The sequence below is a fragment of the Chiloscyllium plagiosum genome, chromosome 34 (assembly GCF_004010195.1).
Source record: "Chiloscyllium plagiosum isolate BGI_BamShark_2017 chromosome 34, ASM401019v2, whole genome shotgun sequence".
Taxonomy (NCBI): domain Eukaryota; kingdom Metazoa; phylum Chordata; class Chondrichthyes; order Orectolobiformes; family Hemiscylliidae; genus Chiloscyllium; species Chiloscyllium plagiosum.
Window position 1 is genome coordinate 29,550,249 of NC_057743.1, and position 19,134 is coordinate 29,569,382.

Below are 19,134 nucleotides of genomic sequence, written 5' to 3' on the forward strand. Positions count from 1 at the left end.
CACTTCCTCCTCTGTAATCTGCACATTTTGCAAGATGTCACCATCTATTTCCCTATAGTCTATATCTTCCATATCCTTTTCCACAGTAAATACTGATGCAAAATATCCATTTAGTACCTCTCCCATTTTCTGTGACTCCACACAAAGGCTGCCTTGCTGATCTTCGAGGGGCCCTATTCTCTCCCTAGTTACCCTTTTGCATAAATTTCGACTAAGAGATTTGGAGGGCTTTCAACTGGACATTCCCCACCCTGCCCAGATATTGGTTAGGCTCTGGAACTCCTTTCCTGGAAGCCTAGCACAGACAAGAACGTCAAAACCATAAGTACTTGGGCATGTGCTTAAGTGTTTCAGCCTTTTCCCATTCATTCCACAGTCAGAAATACAGAAAAATAAAGATCTTTGCAATAGCAAATAATGTTATTATTCAGGGAATTATTCTGTAAAGGGGACTGAATTATTTTACTTTTTGTTTTGCTGTTTTCCAAATTAAATTTATGGATATAATTTCACCACTGGATTCTACCATCAACCAAAGATCTGGCAGGTATAAAGATCTGCCAGGTATAAAGTATAAGGATGACTGGAGGGACACAGATTTCTAATTGCTGATTCAGCTTATTGCTTTATGTCAATGAAATCATTTCAAGTGTGTATCGTTTTTCTTTGAGATACTAATGGACTTTTGATAATGAGGACAACTGGCTGGTAAAATCAATATTTGCAAATGGTCATCCAGAAGCAAGTTTGAAATTTTGTTGTGGGATTTGCTGCATTACTTTGAATAACACTTTTTTTTAAACAATAAGTTGAAGATCATGCGTGTAAGTTTTTAAAAATGAGATTTCCTAGTGTTTCTTTTAACTTGACGAACAAAAGTTATTATGTCACCGTCTGTAGGTGGGATTTATGGGCCAGTGATTATGCAAGTACAATGTTCTCTCTCAGAATCTCATCTTAGTGTTGAGTTAAAATGCACTCTTCTGCAAGGTTTAATGACCACTGTGAAATGAAATTTTGCGAGATTAAAAATATAACTAATGTGTTTGATTCTTTTGTACAGGCTGTTTGCGTCCAATACCGACTTGTAATTCGTGATGCGCGAACCTTGCAGGTCCTGCACCTGTACACATGTTTGGACCAGATTCAGTATGTTGAATGGTCTGCTGACTCTCTTTTCATCTTGTGTGCCATGTACAAGCGTGGACTTGTGCAGGTAATGTTCTTCTGTCAGTTACTATTTTTATTTGTTTAGTGTCTTTGATTTATGTTTCACCAGAAATTGTATGCCATATAATTTTGTAAGATGTTTCCTGCAGTGTATGTACGTAGCAATTTGGAAGCCTCCTGCTGAGGTCTGAAAACATGAATGTTGAAATCAGAAAAGACCAATTGACCCTTTGTCATTTCTGTGCAGGAGTTAGCTTGAATATTTTCTGTTTCGTTCTGATTTTGTGACGTTTGCTGTACTATTGGAATGTGATTATTTTAGGCATTATGTAGTGGATTATCTTAAGCTAACATGATTTGAACAGTACATTTAAATAATGTGGTAGCATTAATTATTTAGCATATTGTTATAACAAGGTCCACAGCGGTGAATAAATTAATCTGTTCATTCCTGATGCTAATATAATAGAGTTTTGAATCTTTAAGCAGATGTTTTCTTCCCAATTTCTTATGTACTTAAACATATTGTAAAGCTATGAAGCAAGAAGCTAGGCAGACATTGAGGTAGTGAAATTTAAGTTAGTTTTATTGTAAACACACTCAAGCAAGGTATAAACTCATTGGAAAGTAAAAGCTTGTCAAGAATTCCTCAACATGTAAACATATACCTGATCATGTGGGTAAACAGGACAAGGGGAGGTAGATTGAAAAAAGTACCTCTCAACAAAGAGATTATGCTTTCTGATGTTGATCTTGAGGATTTGGTGGTAGTGGGGGAGATGGGTTGTGATAATTGTGATAGCTTCTCTTCTATCCTATCTCATGTGCTCTTTGACCTCCAATGTCCATGAGACCTACCTCTTGTTCTCTCACCCCCATTACAGAAAGCAAGATTCTACTTTGTGTTATCTTACTATCCATCCATATTAATAATATGTCAGATTTGATTTAATCTTTGGTTTGTTGACTGACTATAAATTAGCTGAAATTCATGTGGTATATGTGGAAAATGAAGGTTGCATTTTTCATGAAATTTTATAATGTGTGATCAATAGGCTTCACTTAAATATTACCTAAAGTACCAGATCTATGAAGGCAACAAAATCAAAAATTGTTAGGAAAAACTCAGCAGGTCTGGCAGCATCTGTGGAGAGAAAGCAGAGTTAACATTTCGGGTCCAGTGACCCTTCAGAATGCCCTTCAGTTCTGAAGGAGGGTCGCTGGATCCGAAATGTTAACTCTGCTTTCTCTCCTCAGATGCTGCAGGAGCTGCTGAGTAGAGCCATAGATTCATAGAGATGTACAGCATGGAAACAGACCTTTTTGGTCCAACCCGTCTATACCAACCAGATATCCCAACCCCATCTCGTCCCACCTGCCAGCACCTGGCCCATATCCCTCCAAACCCAGAGGGCAGAGCAGTAGACGTGATCTAACTTCAGTAAGGTGTTCAACAAGGTTAGATCTCATGGAATACAGGGTGAACTTGCTATTTGGATACAGAACTAGCTCAAAGGGAGAAGACAGAGGGTGGTGGTAGTGGTGGTGGAGGGTTGTTTTTCAGACAGGAGGCCTGTGACCAATGGAGTGCCACAAGGATTGGTCCTGTAATTCCTAACAATTTCAGATTTCTAGCGTCTGCAGTTCTTTGGAAGGCAGTGGTAGTTTTAACATTGTATAATTACTAGATGCTCAGTAAAGTTAATATATGACCATTTAATGAGTTAAATTTACAATCACATGCTTGATAAATGTAATTAGTTGAACTGAATTACAAATATTTCAGAGCAGATGTTCAAATTTTTAAAATTTGAGTAATGTTATATTAAAATATACATTTAGGGAAAAATTGCAGCCTCAAGCAAACACCTAAACAATTTTCCTGTGTGTGTATGTTTCAAAAGGGTTAATAGATACTTTCAAACAGTGACTAAACTCCCCAATTGCTTGCTCCCATCTTTTTCATGTCAGTGTTTATCCCTCCTGTTCCTACTATACTTGTGTTTCTTCTCAACTTGGAGTTCTCCATTACTATTCCATTGATGTTACCCATATGACCCCCCCCCATATTAACCAGAAGCAATTTGACTGCTCATGCTGATTAACTTGGTATTCCTCAGCTAATGCTTACTTGCAAATGGAGCACTTAAGCCCCATTGTGGGGATTAAGTAATTTTTAAAAGTTTGATAATTTACGCCATTCACACATGATAGAACCTTATTTACCATTCAATGCAGACATCTTTCATCTGTCACATGGAATTACCATTTCAACATTCTATTGCAAGTTTCAATATGATGAAAGACACATTTGGCAAGAACACCATTATGTTTGCAGAGATATCCAGTACCAATCTTTCATGTCCATTTTGTCATCTAAAGTTCTTTATGGATTAAAACATTTGCTGCATAGCTCTTTTCTATCTCTTGCTCTGGTAAGGAGTTACCTGCATTATGACAGATTGCTTGTGTTCATGATAATAGTTTGCTTGTGGCTTTTCTTAAAGTAGGTCTGGTCCTTGGAACAGCCTGATTGGCACTGCAAGATTGATGAGGGATCAGCTGGGTTGGTGGCCTCACGCTGGAGTCCAGATGGACGTCACATTCTCAATACTACAGAGTTCCATGTAAGGATAACGTTCCCACAGTGTAGTACCAACTTTTGCTTCTGCTTAAATAGGAATTAGGTGGTTGTTTGACATTTGATCTGTTTATACAATATTGTATAGCTGTAAGTGATAAAATCTGCCTTTTGATGATGAGATTCAGATGTCGTGAAAAACTCATACCATGGCCTGAGCTAATTGTCCTATATTTTAAAATTTGTACTTTTTAAAATTAAATTTTATTTTTTTTTCAATGGTGCCATTAGCATTAGAAAAGCATTGGATCATTTGACAGGATATCACTTATTATAAAGTTAACATTTTAAAAATTATCTTATTGACATTTGGATCCTTACTGAAATGCAAGACATGGTAAATATCTCAATTTTATTTTTGAAGTTGGCGAGCTTGTTTCATTGCTCGATCAAGTATTATTTGAGTTGTAGGGAATTTTTTATTAATGTGTTTCAAATACTCTTCTGGCAAGCCGCCTTTTCTTCAGTCTTGGTCACCTTTTAGCCCATGCAGAACTGTTGCCTGTATCCAATTTGAAACAATCTCTCCTCTCCAATAACAACACGTCTTTTGTGAAATGCATTGTCACTTAGTCCATTAATATTTCAAATTTAACGTTTTAAAACTTGTATATAAATCCCTTCGTCTTTGCTTGTCTTCATTTTTTAATATTTTCCTTCAGTCTATAAGTGCCCTTCGTCTCAAACCCTCCATTCTTGCATGTCAGTTTGTGTCTTGGTCTCTCCCTTTTTCTGACAATTGGTGTCTGTACTTCAATTTGGAATTCCTTCCCTAAATGCATCCAGGCCGTCTTTTAAGATTATCAATAGCATCCCCCTTTAGAAGACCAAGTTGAGAGATTTCTTCACTCTGAATTGTTGGAATTCTCTGCCCCAGACAACTCTGGAAGTAGCATCATTGAGCAGGTTCAGGACAGAAATCGACAGGTTTCTGGAAAGTAATAACGTTTTAAGGAATATGGAAGTTGTGTGACCAAAAGCATTGAGGAGGTGATCTGCTATGACCCAGAAAAGGTGGGACAGGCTCAATTGGACTAAATGGCCTCGTCTTTTCTATGTTCCTGTTTTTGACTATCCAACTTACATCCTCTTTGGTTTGTCTCCCACTCTTTGGAATGCTATTTCCAAGGTCAAGCATGCAATGTAACTGTGGAGAGCTGCTTTAGTCATTTTTAGCCATTTCAAACAAGAGCAAAGATTGAAGATACTGAACGCGCAGACAAGTACACTTTCCAAGTCTGTATACTAATCAGGATTGAAGATCCTGGTTAATTATTCAGTCTGTAATTCAGAATAATTAAACTTTTACAGTCGCACATTAACTGACATCTTGACTGAGGTTTGATTATGCTTGATTCACTCATGATATCTAGAAATGCCTGGAAGCACTGGATACTGCAAAGGCTATGCACCCTGACAACATTCCACTGTAGTACTGAGGATTTGTGCTCCAGAGCATGCTGAGCTTGTAGTTCTTCCAGTACAGCAACAGCACTGGCATCTATCCAACAATATGAAAGTTTGGCCAGCTATTCCCTGTCAGCAGAAACCTCTGTTCATCTTTGAACCAATGTATGTGGATCAACTATGGAGGCCTAAAACTGCCAGACCCGATCCTATCATCTTGTGTTCCTTCAAGAACTTGTACTGTCATTTTCCCTGAGATCTAATTAAGCGAAGGCCAAGACTTCAAACTTCTGCAAATGTATAAAGTTGACAGGAAAAGACTAGTGAATTCCTCAAGTCTGCTTTGAAGACCAAGATGGCTGCAGCATCATGACTAGACTCTTCCTTTTAGTCCATGCAATAATCTGCATGCCATTCCAATCTGTGTTGGTCTTGTGACATAACATTACCAACCAATCTATCAGAAAAGCCTAAACATTGGATAATTGGAGAATTACTTCAAGGACTGCAGCATAACAACAATATTTTATTAAAATACTTCATTATCATGCTTTTAGCATCTTTTAGAAGTCAGGACAAAATTGTAGTTGAAATGTTGTTAATTCTGAATGAGATTCTACCCTTGATTAAAATGCTTTGAACAGTGGGACATGTACTGAATAATTCAGCCAAAACCTGTGCTGACAGACATAGCTATGAAAAGACATCCTCTGAACAAGCAGAGTTTGGTTTATCAATTTGGGGCTATTGTACTGCTAGTTCTCTTTGAATTGTACAGTGAAGATTAACAACTTTGCACCTTGGAATGTTTCACCCGGTGCCATCCAGCTCTGGAATATGATCTATCTGGTGTTATTTACAGATGGTACAAAACCAAACCTTTTATATACAACATTTTGTAAAAGGTAGAAACTCCAAAAAAGCTCACTATTTGTGATTTTGTTTGCACATTCTTCCCGTGTCTGCGTGGGTGCTCCAGTTTTCTCCCATAGTCCAAAAATGTGCAGGTTAGGTGAATTGGCCATGCTAAATTGCCCATAGTGATAGGTGTGAATGGGGTAAATGTTGGGGAATGGGTACGGATGGGTTGCTCTAATCTAATCTAAAAAACATTGTTACAATGACAGATGAAGGTATTGCAATATTGCAGTATTAAGATAGATGGATGGCATAAAGAAATCTTCAGGTGGTGGTTCCTTTACATCTGTTACCCTTGTTCCAGGTAGGTAGTTGGTGCCACAAGTTTGGAAGATGTTGTTGAAGGAACTTTCGTAATGTTGCGTTATAGCATTTTGCAGATGATGCACATTGTCACTGTCACTGTTGGATGTTTTACGTTGAGGGTTAGATGCCAGTCAAGTGGATTGATTTATCTTGGATAGTATCAAGCTTGTTGAGTAGTGTTTGAGCTTCATTCATTGAGGTGAATTTGTGAGTATTCCGTCACACATCCGAATTGTCTCTTGTGGGTCGTAGGCAGGTTTTGAGAATGAGTTATTTACTGCAGAATTCTACCAGCTTTTGTATTATTGGTGTTTTAGATTGACAATTCAATTTTGTTCAGTTGCAACCTTCAAGATGTTAGTGGTACTACCATTGAATGGCAAGTTGACCTAGTTAAATTTCTTGCTTGGTTATTGGTTATTGTGTGGTACTTGTTGGGAATGTTACTTGCCACGTATGAGCCTTCAGTACTATTGCCAGGGTTTTGTCGGATCCTGTAGGCTTTACAGTATCCAGTGTATTTAGTGATTTCTTGATATCATGTAGAGTGAATAAAATTGGTAAGAGACTGGTATCTGAGGGGTAGCCTTGATGGATTATTCACTCCAGAGTGAATTGATGAGTTGATCAATGTTTTAAAAATTCTTCAAAGGTTAATGGTTATGCGTGTTTGAAAGGATGTTTTTGATGTAATTTTCAGCATAGCATCTCTCAATATCAGAACTGATGTCCAGAGATGACTGGACCAAATGACTGTGATTGTATTGAGTTTGATATGGTTCAGTGCAAGGGTATTGTAAACAACAAAGGAGTAACAATTGAAAACCAAACTAAGCATCTAAACTGGGAGAAAGTGAGGACTGGAGATCAGAGTGTGGAGCTGGAAAAGCGCAGCGTTCGAGGAGCAGGAGAATTAACGTTTCGGGTATAAGCCCTTCATCAGGTCCTGGTGAAGACCTTATTCCTGAAACATCAATTCTCCTTCTCAGATGCTGCCTGACCTGCTGTGCTTTTCCAGCACCACACTCCCAACTAAGCATCTAAACTGCACGTGCGCTCACGCATGCACACGCATATGTGTACACACACTGGCACCTCCAGCAAGTACATGTTCCAGTGAATAAGACTGATAACAAATTACTTTGGCATCTTGTGTTAGTGTATTCACCTAATGCAGCATGCATAGTTCAGCACCTACCCAGTGCAAATGTCAATTAAGTACAAGATTAACATAGGAGCAACAGTAGCGTACTCAGTCCTTCAAGCCTGATCCGCCTCAATAAGAATGTGGTTGATCTGATTTTAACCTCACTTTACATTCTTGTGTAACCCCGATCCCAGTGGTAATCCAGAATCTGAAAAATGTGTTGCTGGAAAAGCGCAGCAGGTCAGGCAGCATCCAAGGAGCAGGAGAATTGACGTTTCGGGCATAAGTTCTTCTTTCTGTCTACCTCTGCCTTGAAAGTATTGAAAGATTCTGTGTCCACTGCCTTTTGTCAAAGGAAATTCCAAAGTCTCTCAAAGCAATGAATAATCTCTCATGTTTACTGCCCAGGCTAGTTTTTTGATATGTCATTTAGTCAAGGTTTCATATTTGACTACTTCCCATGGAGCTGCATGGTTCAGCAACTTCATGAGAGAAGGAGAAACAAAACCTGGGGTGAAAATGAAATTTGCTAGCAAGGATTTTTGTTTTAAAAGCACACCAGGTGTGTAAAAGTAAATGTTGAAGATTTTACAACTTCAGATATTTATTTATTTAACCTATTTTTCTAATCAACCTGTTCAGAGATGTTATTTACAGTCCACCTAGAGCAGGTGGGACTTTAATCCGGGTGTCTCTGTCCATGGATAGGATACTACCACTGTCCTGCAAGAGATCCCTGACCTCTCATATTTTTGACTTTTATAATATGTGAAACAGCTGAGTTCTTTAAATATGTATTATAAAATCTATTGGTAAAAAGCTGTTTTTAAGTTTGACAAATTGATCCTGATTTCTGCCACACTACAGTCATGTTTAAAACAAATGCCAAGTTAGATTTGGAACTAGAAACTTGATGAAGCTTGATTATAGAAAGACAATTTGAGGCTTGCTCAATTTTGACGGTTGCAGCGAGGATGCGAATTAAATAACTAAAGTCATCAGCTTTTGTTTTATTTTCACCAAAAAAATAAAGAAATGAAAATATGGAATGCATTCCCAAAATTCAGTTCAAGTCATGGAATCCCAGAGGTTTGAATGAACTTGATTTATGATGACTAAGTCCAGTGTTTCCATATCCATAAAACTGTCTGTGTGAAAAGGTTGCACCTTAAATCCCTTTTTATATCTTTCCCCTCTTACCCTGAACCTATGCCCTCTCGTTTTGGACTCCCCTGCCTCAGATAAAATACTTTGTCTATTTATCCTATTCATGCCCCTCATATCACTAAGTTATAGCTGCTCTCTGTTAAATTCAGTGGTTCCACCTGCACCAAGAAGCAAGAGCAACAATGCAACCATTTTATAAAACAGAATAAATGATCTATAGGAGGAAAGTATCGGAGGAAGCACAAACAGAATCTGGCTTTCCAAACGCTTAGAAATAGACATGGCCTGTACAAGTGGTAGAAGCAAAATATGCTTGGAATTTGCCAGTCCCACCAAGCGCCCCAACAATCAGGATTCCCATAAGGTCTCCTTGACTGCTGTCCTTACGTAAATTCAATTATTGGGGGGCTATATGCAGTTTGCGATGTGGTATATACAGCACAGCAAACTTTGTCCTGAATCTACAAGACAGTGCTGGTACAGGTACTACATGAATCCAAATTCTCCCTATCTGTGAAATCAAAAACTTGCGTAAGTCCAATTTCCCTCTAGAAATAATGTGCTTTGATTTGCAACAGTGTCTGCATCTGCCATTGTTTACGATGATCTCTGTAATGTAGATTTCCCTTTTCCCAGCAGCAGATTAAATCCGATACCAAGCTAGAAAGATCTCCAGACACGCAGTAGTGATATCGGTGAGCAAGGTTGACAGCTAACCTTGTTCTCAGACTGCAAAACAATAAATTCAAAGTGCTATTTTGTTTAATTTTAATTCATACGTTCAGGTAGCAAAATAAATTGAAGTGCATAAATCAAATATCAATAGTAACAAGCCAAATAAAATGTGGAATTTATCAGAGTGAAGCTTTGATAATCCACAAACCTAAAATGAGTATCACAAGGCCAGTTTAGGTTTAGGAATAATCATGAAGCTAATACAGTTTTAAAAAACTAATAGCGCTTCATTCCGCAATATGTTATCTTTTTAATGCCCATTTATAGCAAGGCTAACAGCATAAAAGTGAGTGTTTTCCAATTATTTATTGCCTAAATTGAACCCTGGGATTGGACTAAATGGAATCTGAGCAGCTTGTTCTCTGGAGGAGTATAGAATAGCTAACAAGTATTATAATCACTGAATCCCCTATTATCAACACATTGGGGGTTGCCATTGACCAGAAACTAAACGTGACCAGCATAAACATGTTATTACAGCAACAGGTCCTAGGTTTGAATTCTACAGCAAGTAATTCACTGACTCCACAAAGCACATGTCAGGCATCTGATCGAATACTCTGCACTTGCTTGGATCAATTCAACACTATCCAGGGCAAAGCCACTTAGTTGATTGGCACCCCATTCACCACCTCAAACATTCACTCCCTCCACAACTGACACACAATAGCAGTGCTGAGTACTATGTGCAAGATGTATTGCAGCAAGTCATCAGGTCCACGTTCCAGACCTGCAATCTTTACTGACTGAAAGATCAAGAGCAGCAAATGCATAGGAACACTATTGCCTACAATTTTTCTCTAAGCTGTACACCAGACTGGTGATGTATTTGCACCAGTTGGTCTGTTGTAGTTCAAAAAAGAAACTCACTGCCAGGGGCTTTGGTGTTGTGGGACAAATGCTGTCATAGCCTGTGACCTCTACATCTCACTTGAAAACAAAAATAAGTTCTACAAGATCTAACATTGTTTGGTGGTAGTTTTTGCACCTTTCATCTATTTGTTCTTTGTTCCTTGATCCACTGATCTATTTGAACTTTGCATTGACATTTCTGCTGAGCGGTTATTCTTCAGGAATGTGTACTATCTATGGATGAGCATCATAACCAAGTTTGATGCTGTCTTTACCTAATGTCCAGAAATATACGTTTTTACATGGTGTTGCTAGGTCATTATTGAGCAGACAGTCTCGCCAAGTCTGCGTTTCTTTTGCTTTTCCAATTAGTCATAGAGATGTACAGCATGGAAACAGACCCTTCGGTCCAACCCGTCCATGCCGACCAGATATCCCAACCCAATCTAGTCCCACCTGCCAGCACCCGGCCCATATCCCTCCAAACCCTTCCTATTCATATACCCATCCAGATGCCTTTTAAATGTTGCAATTGTACCAGCCTCCTCCACTTCCTCTGGCAGCTCATTCCATACACGTACCACCCTCTGCGTGGAAAAAAGTTGCCCCTAAGATCTGTTTTATATCTATTCCCTCTCACCCATGCCCTCTAGTTCTGGACTCCCCCACCCCAGGGAAAAGACTTTGTCTATTTATCCTAGTTTATTTGATAATGGCACCCTTTCTACTGTTCCAGTTAATTATATCTAAGACATACCCGGTTTCTTGAATGAATTGACTCATAACCATTTCTTTGCCTGATTAGCTATTTGGGAAGCTTTCATTCAAAGTAACTTCCTAAGTTCACCCCACCTATCCTTTATGATTTTGTGAACTTGTGTCAAATAATGAGCTTCAATGAGTGGTAACAAACTTCAGAAAAGGATTTGAATGTTGGCCTCAGAATTTGAATTTGACTTCAGAGAAATGATTGGCACTACAAAATATCTTGACAGGGGTGGACGTGCCTGGAGTTTTTCTTTTTTCTTTAAAATTTGCTGCATTTTTGATCAAACTGTATGTTAAGGTGAATAGGTAAATAGGTTCAAAGTTTGTGAGAAGATTTGTAGCTCGGGTGCTCATTGTTGTGGTTCTGTTCGCCGAGCTGGAAATTTGTGTTGCAGATGTTTCGTCCCCTGTCTAGGTGATATCCTCAGTGCTTGGGAGCCTCCTGTGAAGTGCTTCTGTGTTGTTTCCTCCGGCATTTATAGTGGTTTGTCTCTGCCACTTCCGGTTGTCAGTTCCAGCTGTCCGCTGCAGTGGCCGGTATATTGGGTCCAGGTCGATGTGTTTGTTGATTAGAATCTGTGGATCAGTGCCATGCTGCTATCAACAAACACAACAGTTAAATAGGTAACTTGTGCTTCATGTAGTTCTTGTAATTTCAGCTGTTGAGAAGAGGTTTATTGTTTCGTGTGGAAGTGTAGTCTGTAAACTGGAAGAATTAATTTCTGATATCAAGTTTCTATGCTTGCTGTGGTGACAAAATAATTAATGTTTATTTCTCTCAATAGCTGAGAATCACTGTCTGGTCATTGTGCACAAAATCAGTATCTTATATAAAGTATCCCAAGACCTGTCAGCATGGTAAGTGGATGAATGATCTTCTTTTGAAGAATAATGTATGTTTGAATTAAGTGGAATTGAGAAGGACATGCTGTAAACCAGTTTTCAATTCTGTTTACGTCTGCAATCTTTTGCCCTCATTAGTTTTGCTACTATTTGCAAAGTAGTTTCTGGTCCCATTTTGTTTTTTTGGGGGCCGAACAAAGGTCTTTGCTCAATGACAGTTGTTGAGAAAAACAATAAAACTTAATATTAATTGCCTCCGAATGCACTCGATCCTAATGGGTCACATCACAATAAATGGAATACTCTTAGGATTAACTTTTCTTCCCTTCTTTCAACTTATTTGATCTTAATCACACTGATTTTTTTAGAAGGCTTTCTTCTGGGAGAAGAGGTTGAGTACAGGCTGAGGTGTACTTCTCTGAGACGCTGGTTAAGTGGTAGAATTGACATTGAGCTAGAGGCTGAGAAATTTTGGTTTTTAAAAGATAAGTTAGCAGAACTTATTTGTAAGGAGTTGTGTGCGCAATGGTGTATTGCTTATATTACGGAAACCAGCCCAGTTAGTCTTTGCCAGCGTTAATGCTTCACAAAAGCCTCCTGCCACCCCTCTTAATCTACTGTTCCAGCATATTCCTTCTCTTAAGTGATTAGTTAGCTTCCTTTTAAAGGCACTATGCTATTCTCCCCTCATACTCCTTGTGGCATTTATTTACATTAGCTTTGCCATTCTTTGGATAAAGAGATTACTAATAAATTCCATTGTGACTGTCCTATAACTATGATCTCAAGGTTTGTACTGACCACAAGTGGAAACATGGTCACAGCCTCTTCCCAATCCAACCCTTTAAAGTATATCATCTCCATTTTGGCATCAATCTTTTGAATCTGTTTTGCACTTTTGCCAGCTCTCTAACTGTTTTAAAGTAAAGAGATCAGAACTGTGCTTGGCAATGGTCTGGTCTAGCTAAAGATTTGTACAGGTTAAAAATAACTGTCTACTTTACAGTCCTATACTTGTAAAAGTAAATTGCAATGCTTGCTTTGCTATTATAAGTTACTTAAGAGTCGGTCACATTAGTTGGGATTGAAATCACATTAGAGAGGGTGACTTTTTTTTTCTCCCTGAAATGTCAGCGAGCCAGTTATGTGTTTATGAAAGCTTAATACTTAGATCTACTGTTGACAGCATTTTCTTTCCAAATTTGTTTTAAGCTGAATTGAGTTGTCATAATGGGATTTTATTCTGTGGTCTCTAAATCAGTAGTCAGCTCCTAACCTCATTATAGCCTTGGTTTAAACATTGGAAAAAAAGAGCTGAGTTCTAGAGGTCAGCTGAGAGTGACAGCTCTTGATGTCAAGGCCATACTCAACAGTGTGGCATTAACGACCCTGACTACACTGGAATCAATGGGTATCTGGGAATAGACACTTTGGTCCACCCGTCCATGCCGATCAGATATCCCAACCCAATCTAGTCCCTTGCCAGCACCTCGCCCATATCCTCCAAACCCTTCTTGTTCATATACCCATCCATATGCCTTTTAAATGTTGCAATTGTACCAGCCTCCACCACTTCCTCTGGCAGCTCATTCCATACACGTACCACCCTCTGTCTGAAAAGGTTGCCCCTTAGGTCTCCTATGTCTTTCCCCTCTCACCCTAAACCTATGCCCTCTAGTTCTGAACTCCCGACCCCAGGGAAAAGATCTTGTCTATTTATCCTATCCATGCCCCTCATGATTTTGTAAACCTCTATAAGGTCACCCCTCAGCCTCTGACGCTTCAGGGAAAACGGCCCTAGCCTGTTCAGCCTCTCCCTATAGCTCAGATCCTCCAACCCTGGCAACATCCTTGTAAATCTTTTCTGAACCCTTTCAAGTTTCACAACATCCTTCCGATAGGAAGGAGACTAGAATTGCACATAATATTCCAACAGCAGCCTCACCAATGTCTTGTACAGCCGCAACATGACCTCCCAACTCCTGTACTCAATACTCTGACCGATAAAAGAAAGCAGACCAAACGCTGCCTTCACTATCGTATCTACCTGCGACTCCACTTTCAAGAAGCTATGAACCTGTACTCCAAGGCCTCTTTGTTCAGCAACACTCCCGAGGATTTTACTATTAAATGTATAAGTCCTGCTAAGATTTGCTTTCCCAAAAATGCAGCGTCTCGCATTGATGAGTTAAACTCCATCTGCCACTTCTTGGCCCATCTGATCAAGATTCTGTTGAATTTGAGGTCGACCACACAAGGCATAGCTTTACTGAAGGCTTTTGAATTGCTTTAATTTAACCACTTAATCTCCTGAAGTTTAGTTAAAGCATTGCTGATTTTGAATGCCTGTCCAAAGAGGAAAATGAACTCCTCACATTTTGAGCTGAACCTGAAGTATGTATTTAACTAATCTGAGGCTAGGGTTGCAGTTAGGATACTATATATAGCTTTGGTGCCACTGAGCTAGAGAATAGAGAAATTGGACAAATCCTTGGTGACCTCTGGCTAAAAAGTGGGAGACAAAAGTGGGCTTGCCTGTAATGTTCTCCATGTTTCAATAAATGGCTGACTTGGTAATTAATTGCCCGTTAGGTAACGAACAGTACTGCATCAGCTATGTATTTTACACTTGTACTGGGAAAAATAAGATTTTATGAAATCTAAAAAGGCAGCCAATTCACCAGTTCTTTGCCGATGGAACAATAAGTTCAAGTTGCCCCACAGTGCAGAGTCTTATATATTTTACAGTCATCAATTGAGTGAAATTTCAGGATTGCCGTGCCTACGGAGATGTGCCTCGTGCAGCGAGGAATGGAATAAAATTATAGAGGAAACAATTAAGTATCTGAATGTTTGTTTATTTTAGAAAATGTTTTCAAATGACAAAACCATTTCAATTGTAGATAATTTTATGTAGGAATGGAATTCCCGGTGTACCCCAGTGGACGGCACGGTGGCACAGTGGTTATCACTGTTGCCTCACTGCGCCAGAGATCTGGGTTCAATTCCCGCCTCAGGTGACTGACTGTGTGGAGTTTGCACGTTCTCCCCGTGTCTGCGTGGGTTTCCTCCGGGTGCTCCGGTTTCCTCCCACAGTCCAAAGATGTGCAGGTCAGGTGAATTGGCCATACTAAATTGCCCGTAGTGTTGGGTAAGGGGTAAATGTAGGGGTATGGGTGGGTTGTGCTTCGGCGGGTTCGGTGTGGACTTGTTGGGCCGAAGGGCCTTGTTTCCGCACTGTAATGTAATCTAATCTAATCTAACAATAGTGCTTCTTTGTGTTCTCAGGGATGGATTTCACCAAAAATGGGCACTACATGGCGCTGGCAGAGAGACGAGACTGCAAGGATCATATCAGTATCTTTGTGTGCAGTGAGTGGCAGCTGCTGCGGGTAATTAAGCTTTATACATGTTAAAAAAGACACGCATCTAGAGTGGTGTGACCCAGTATTGTGTGTGCTATTCTGAAACCTTACTATTGAAATCATGATTTATTTAAGGAACTTCAAAGTATGCGATACCCATGGAATGCTATTACTCCAAACACTGCACTGCTGATATTCCAGACATGAGAACATTTAAATGTACTCACTGAAGTGAAGGGTTTCCAACATGAATCGAATGAACTTTTACACCAGCCTTCCCTTTTTTTTTTGTACTGGATACCTGTATAGAGCAGTTTGAGTTGCATACAAAAGTGGCTCTGTGGAGGCTAAAGCTTTTTTATATTTTACTCCTAGACTAATCAATGTCTGGGTGGCATGGTAGCTCAGTGGTTAGCACTACTTCCTCATAGTGCCAGGGACCTGGGTTTGATTCCCGCCTCGGGTGACTGTGTGGAGTTTGCAAATCCTCCCCATTTTGGCATGGGTTTTCTCTGGGTGCTTTAGTTTCCTCCCCACAGTCCAAAGATGTACAGGTTAGTTTGGCCATGCTACATCGTCCACGGTGTCCAGGGATATGCAGGATAGTTGGATTAGCTATGGGAAATATAAGGTTATAGATTAGGGGGATGTTGTGGATTCGATGGGCCAATGGCCTGCTTCCACACAGTTGACACTATGATTCCTATTGCGTCAATAGGAATTACACAACAAAACATCTGGAATTGAACGGTGTTCTTAGTTTTGGGGCAGCTCAGTGGCTAGCATTGCTGCCTCACAGCGCCAGGGACCTGGGTTCAATTCCAGCCTTGGGCCATTGTTTGTCTGTGTGGAGTTTGCATGTTCTCCCTGTGTCTGCGTGGGTTTCCTCCGGGTGCTTCTGTTTCCTCCCACAAACCAAAGATGTGCAGGTTAGGTGAATGGGTCATAGTAAATTGTCCATAGTATTCAGGGATGTGTAGGTTAGGGGCAGTAGTTAGGGTAAATATAGGACAATGGGTCTGGGTGGGTTACTCTTCAGAGGGTCGGTGTGGACTTGTTGGGCCGAAGGGCCTGTTTCCACACTAGGGATTCTATTCTGTTCTAGTTCCTTCCTCAGTCACCTGGGCTGAACTATGAATCTCAATATTCCAGGAATGGTGCTGGGTTTGCAGAGAGAAGTTTGTGTATGCCGTTCATCTCAACGGGATTTCAACCTTGTCCCAGAATAATGAAAGGGATTACTTTAAACATCAACCCACTGCATCATACATGCAGAATTTTATTTGCAATCCTATGAAGTGACTCATAGCACCTTTGTGTTGCAATCCCCAAAATCCTTGTTTATTTGTATTACAATAGGTTTATCATCATGCATTAGCTTTCTAGTAATCCTTTAAATGATCTGGAATACATTGCTATTTAGAAACAGATGTCAGCTTTCGTAAAATTTGATTTGGTCTTTCTTTCACGATCCTCTGCATAATTTGTTCAGCATTTTGAGACTGAGACCCAAGATCTGGCTGGTATCGAGTGGTCACCCAACAGTTGTGTGCTGGCAGTGTGGGATTCTTGTTTAGAGGTGAGTGGCTGTAAAGAGGGAAAGTGCAGCTTTGAACGTAACTGTCTTTGTAAGTTAATTTTGTCTAAGCAAATTTTGAGTTCAAGGTGTTTGATTGACAAGGTAAGTTTTGATCATCATACCAAATGATGAATTCTGTGGCCCCTGGCAAAAGAGAAAAATTTGGAAGTTAAAATTTTGGGACAGTTAATGTATGGAATGCATTAAAAGTACACTGGCTGCCTTCAGCTGGCGTAGTCCCACTCCCCTCTGAACAAAAGGGCTCTAAATCCAGAAAATGAAGCACATGATCTGTTGATGAATCACTCGAGTACTGTGGATGTGCTGCTGTACGACAAGTGCCATCTTTTGACATATTTGAACCAAGGCTTCATTTACCCCCTCAGATGGATATAAATGGATGTCATGGCGTGATTTTAAAGATTCAAATAGGAGAATTCTCCTGATGTCCTAGCCAACATTTGTCCCTCCATTGTCATTGTTTAATTACCAGAATTTGTTTCATGTTGCTGCTATTTGTAAGACTTTTGTGTATGCAAATTTGCTGCCACATTTTCTAATGTACACTAGCAACTATGTTTAATATGTGTGTTTGTAAAATGCTTTGGATGCCCCAAAGATATGAAAAATGCTGCTCCATTGATGCAAGGTTTATTTTTCTTCGAACATAAATCTGAGTGAAGGCCAAAGATTAGGAACGCAAGTGTAAAGGTTTCTCAAAGATTTCCCAAAAGGAAAATCATAGCTGATCTTGTATTATTCTCAGTGTTCTATGGATATCTGCACATTCTAAATAAACGTTACTTTCTAGAATTTTTTTTCATCCCCTCCTTTTCCCTCAATCCTGAGTTAGCTTTTTTGTTTCTTCTAGTATAAAATTCTCCTTTATTCGCTGGATGGACGTCTACTGTCCACCTACAGTGCATATGAGTGGTCTCTAGGTGTGAAATCTGTTGCATGGAGTCCAAGCAGCCAACTTTTAGCCATTGGGAGTTATGACGAAAAGGTAAGAGATGAGACCTGACTCAGTGAAACAAACTGTGAAACCTGGACAGGAGTCAATTAAAACTGTTAACAAAAAAATGTTTAGGAATCTTTCAGGAAAAGCTAGACAAAAAAACAACTAATTTATATAACAACATTAATGCAGGAACATGTCCAATGTGCTTCACAGGAATGGAAGAGGATACTTGGGGAACTAACTACTTTTCTCTTATTCTATTTTCTGTTTTCTTGAGCAGTATATTTAGGAACCACCTGAGGATTGGACTATTTATAGATCTAATATAATGCAATGAAAAAAAGCTACTTAATAGTTTTATAAAAGTGATTTAGGAAAGCAGTGATCATAGTATTTTACATTACCGTAAGTTTGAAAGTGAAAAGGTTCAATGAGAAACTAGCATCTTCAATCTAAACAGAGGAACCTGTGAAGGTATGAGGAGAAAATTGGTTATAGTGGATTGGGAAACTTTGTTCAAAGGTATGACACGAGGCAGACAATGGCTAACATTTAAATAACTCGTGCATAGTTTACAACAAAAAAAAAAAGAATATTCAACTATGGTTAATGGAAGAAATTAAGGATTGTATTACAGCAAAAGAAGAGGTCTAAAGTAGCCAAAGGAAGCTTGAGTCTGAAGATGGGGAGTATTTTAGAATTCTGCAGAGGACCAAGGAAAGGATTAAGAAAGGAAAAACAGAATGTGACCGTAAACCAGCAAGAAACATGAAAATTAAATGTCAAGATTTCTACAAGTATGTACAAAGGAAAGGAAAAGATCAACAAAATCAAATGTGAAGGTCTGATACAAGCAGAGTTGAGAGAATTTATTGTGGGGTTCTGGTAGACAAACTAAACACGTTCTTTACTTTGTTGTGGAGGAATATACTAAAAACTTCCAGGAGTAATGACGAGTCTAAGGAATGTGTGCAAGCAATGAACTGACATTATCAACATAATAAAAAGCATTAGAGAGATTACTGGGACATTAAGTAGATATATCTGTCAGGACCTGATTGTCTACATCTGCATGTCCTTATGAAAGAAGTGGCTGTAGATGTTTTGGGTGTTCATATATCAAAGTTCTGTAGGCTCCGAAATGGTCTCTACAGATTGAGAAGGTAACAAATGTAAGGCCCATTATTTAACAAAGGAAAAATTGAAAATAGGGAATGGTAAACTCTTAATTTGATATTATTCATAAGGGAAAGTGCTTGCGAAGGATGTGATAAA

At 39.2% G+C, this 19,134-nt stretch overlaps 1 protein-coding gene across 1 annotated transcript in view; it reads left to right on the plus strand.

The window, feature by feature from the left end:
- wrap73 (WD repeat containing, antisense to TP73) overlaps window positions 1–19,134 on the plus strand; it is a 34,676-nt gene that overhangs the window by 4,935 nt on the left and 10,607 nt on the right. The window contains exons 2-7 of the mRNA XM_043676045.1: window positions 1,064–1,216; window positions 3,681–3,797; window positions 11,897–11,969; window positions 15,243–15,346; window positions 16,812–16,898; window positions 17,770–17,904. Coding sequence (XP_043531980.1) covers window positions 1,064–1,216; window positions 3,681–3,797; window positions 11,897–11,969; window positions 15,243–15,346; window positions 16,812–16,898; window positions 17,770–17,904 — 669 coding nt within the window. The remainder of the gene's footprint in view (window positions 1–1,063; window positions 1,217–3,680; window positions 3,798–11,896; window positions 11,970–15,242; window positions 15,347–16,811; window positions 16,899–17,769; window positions 17,905–19,134) is intronic.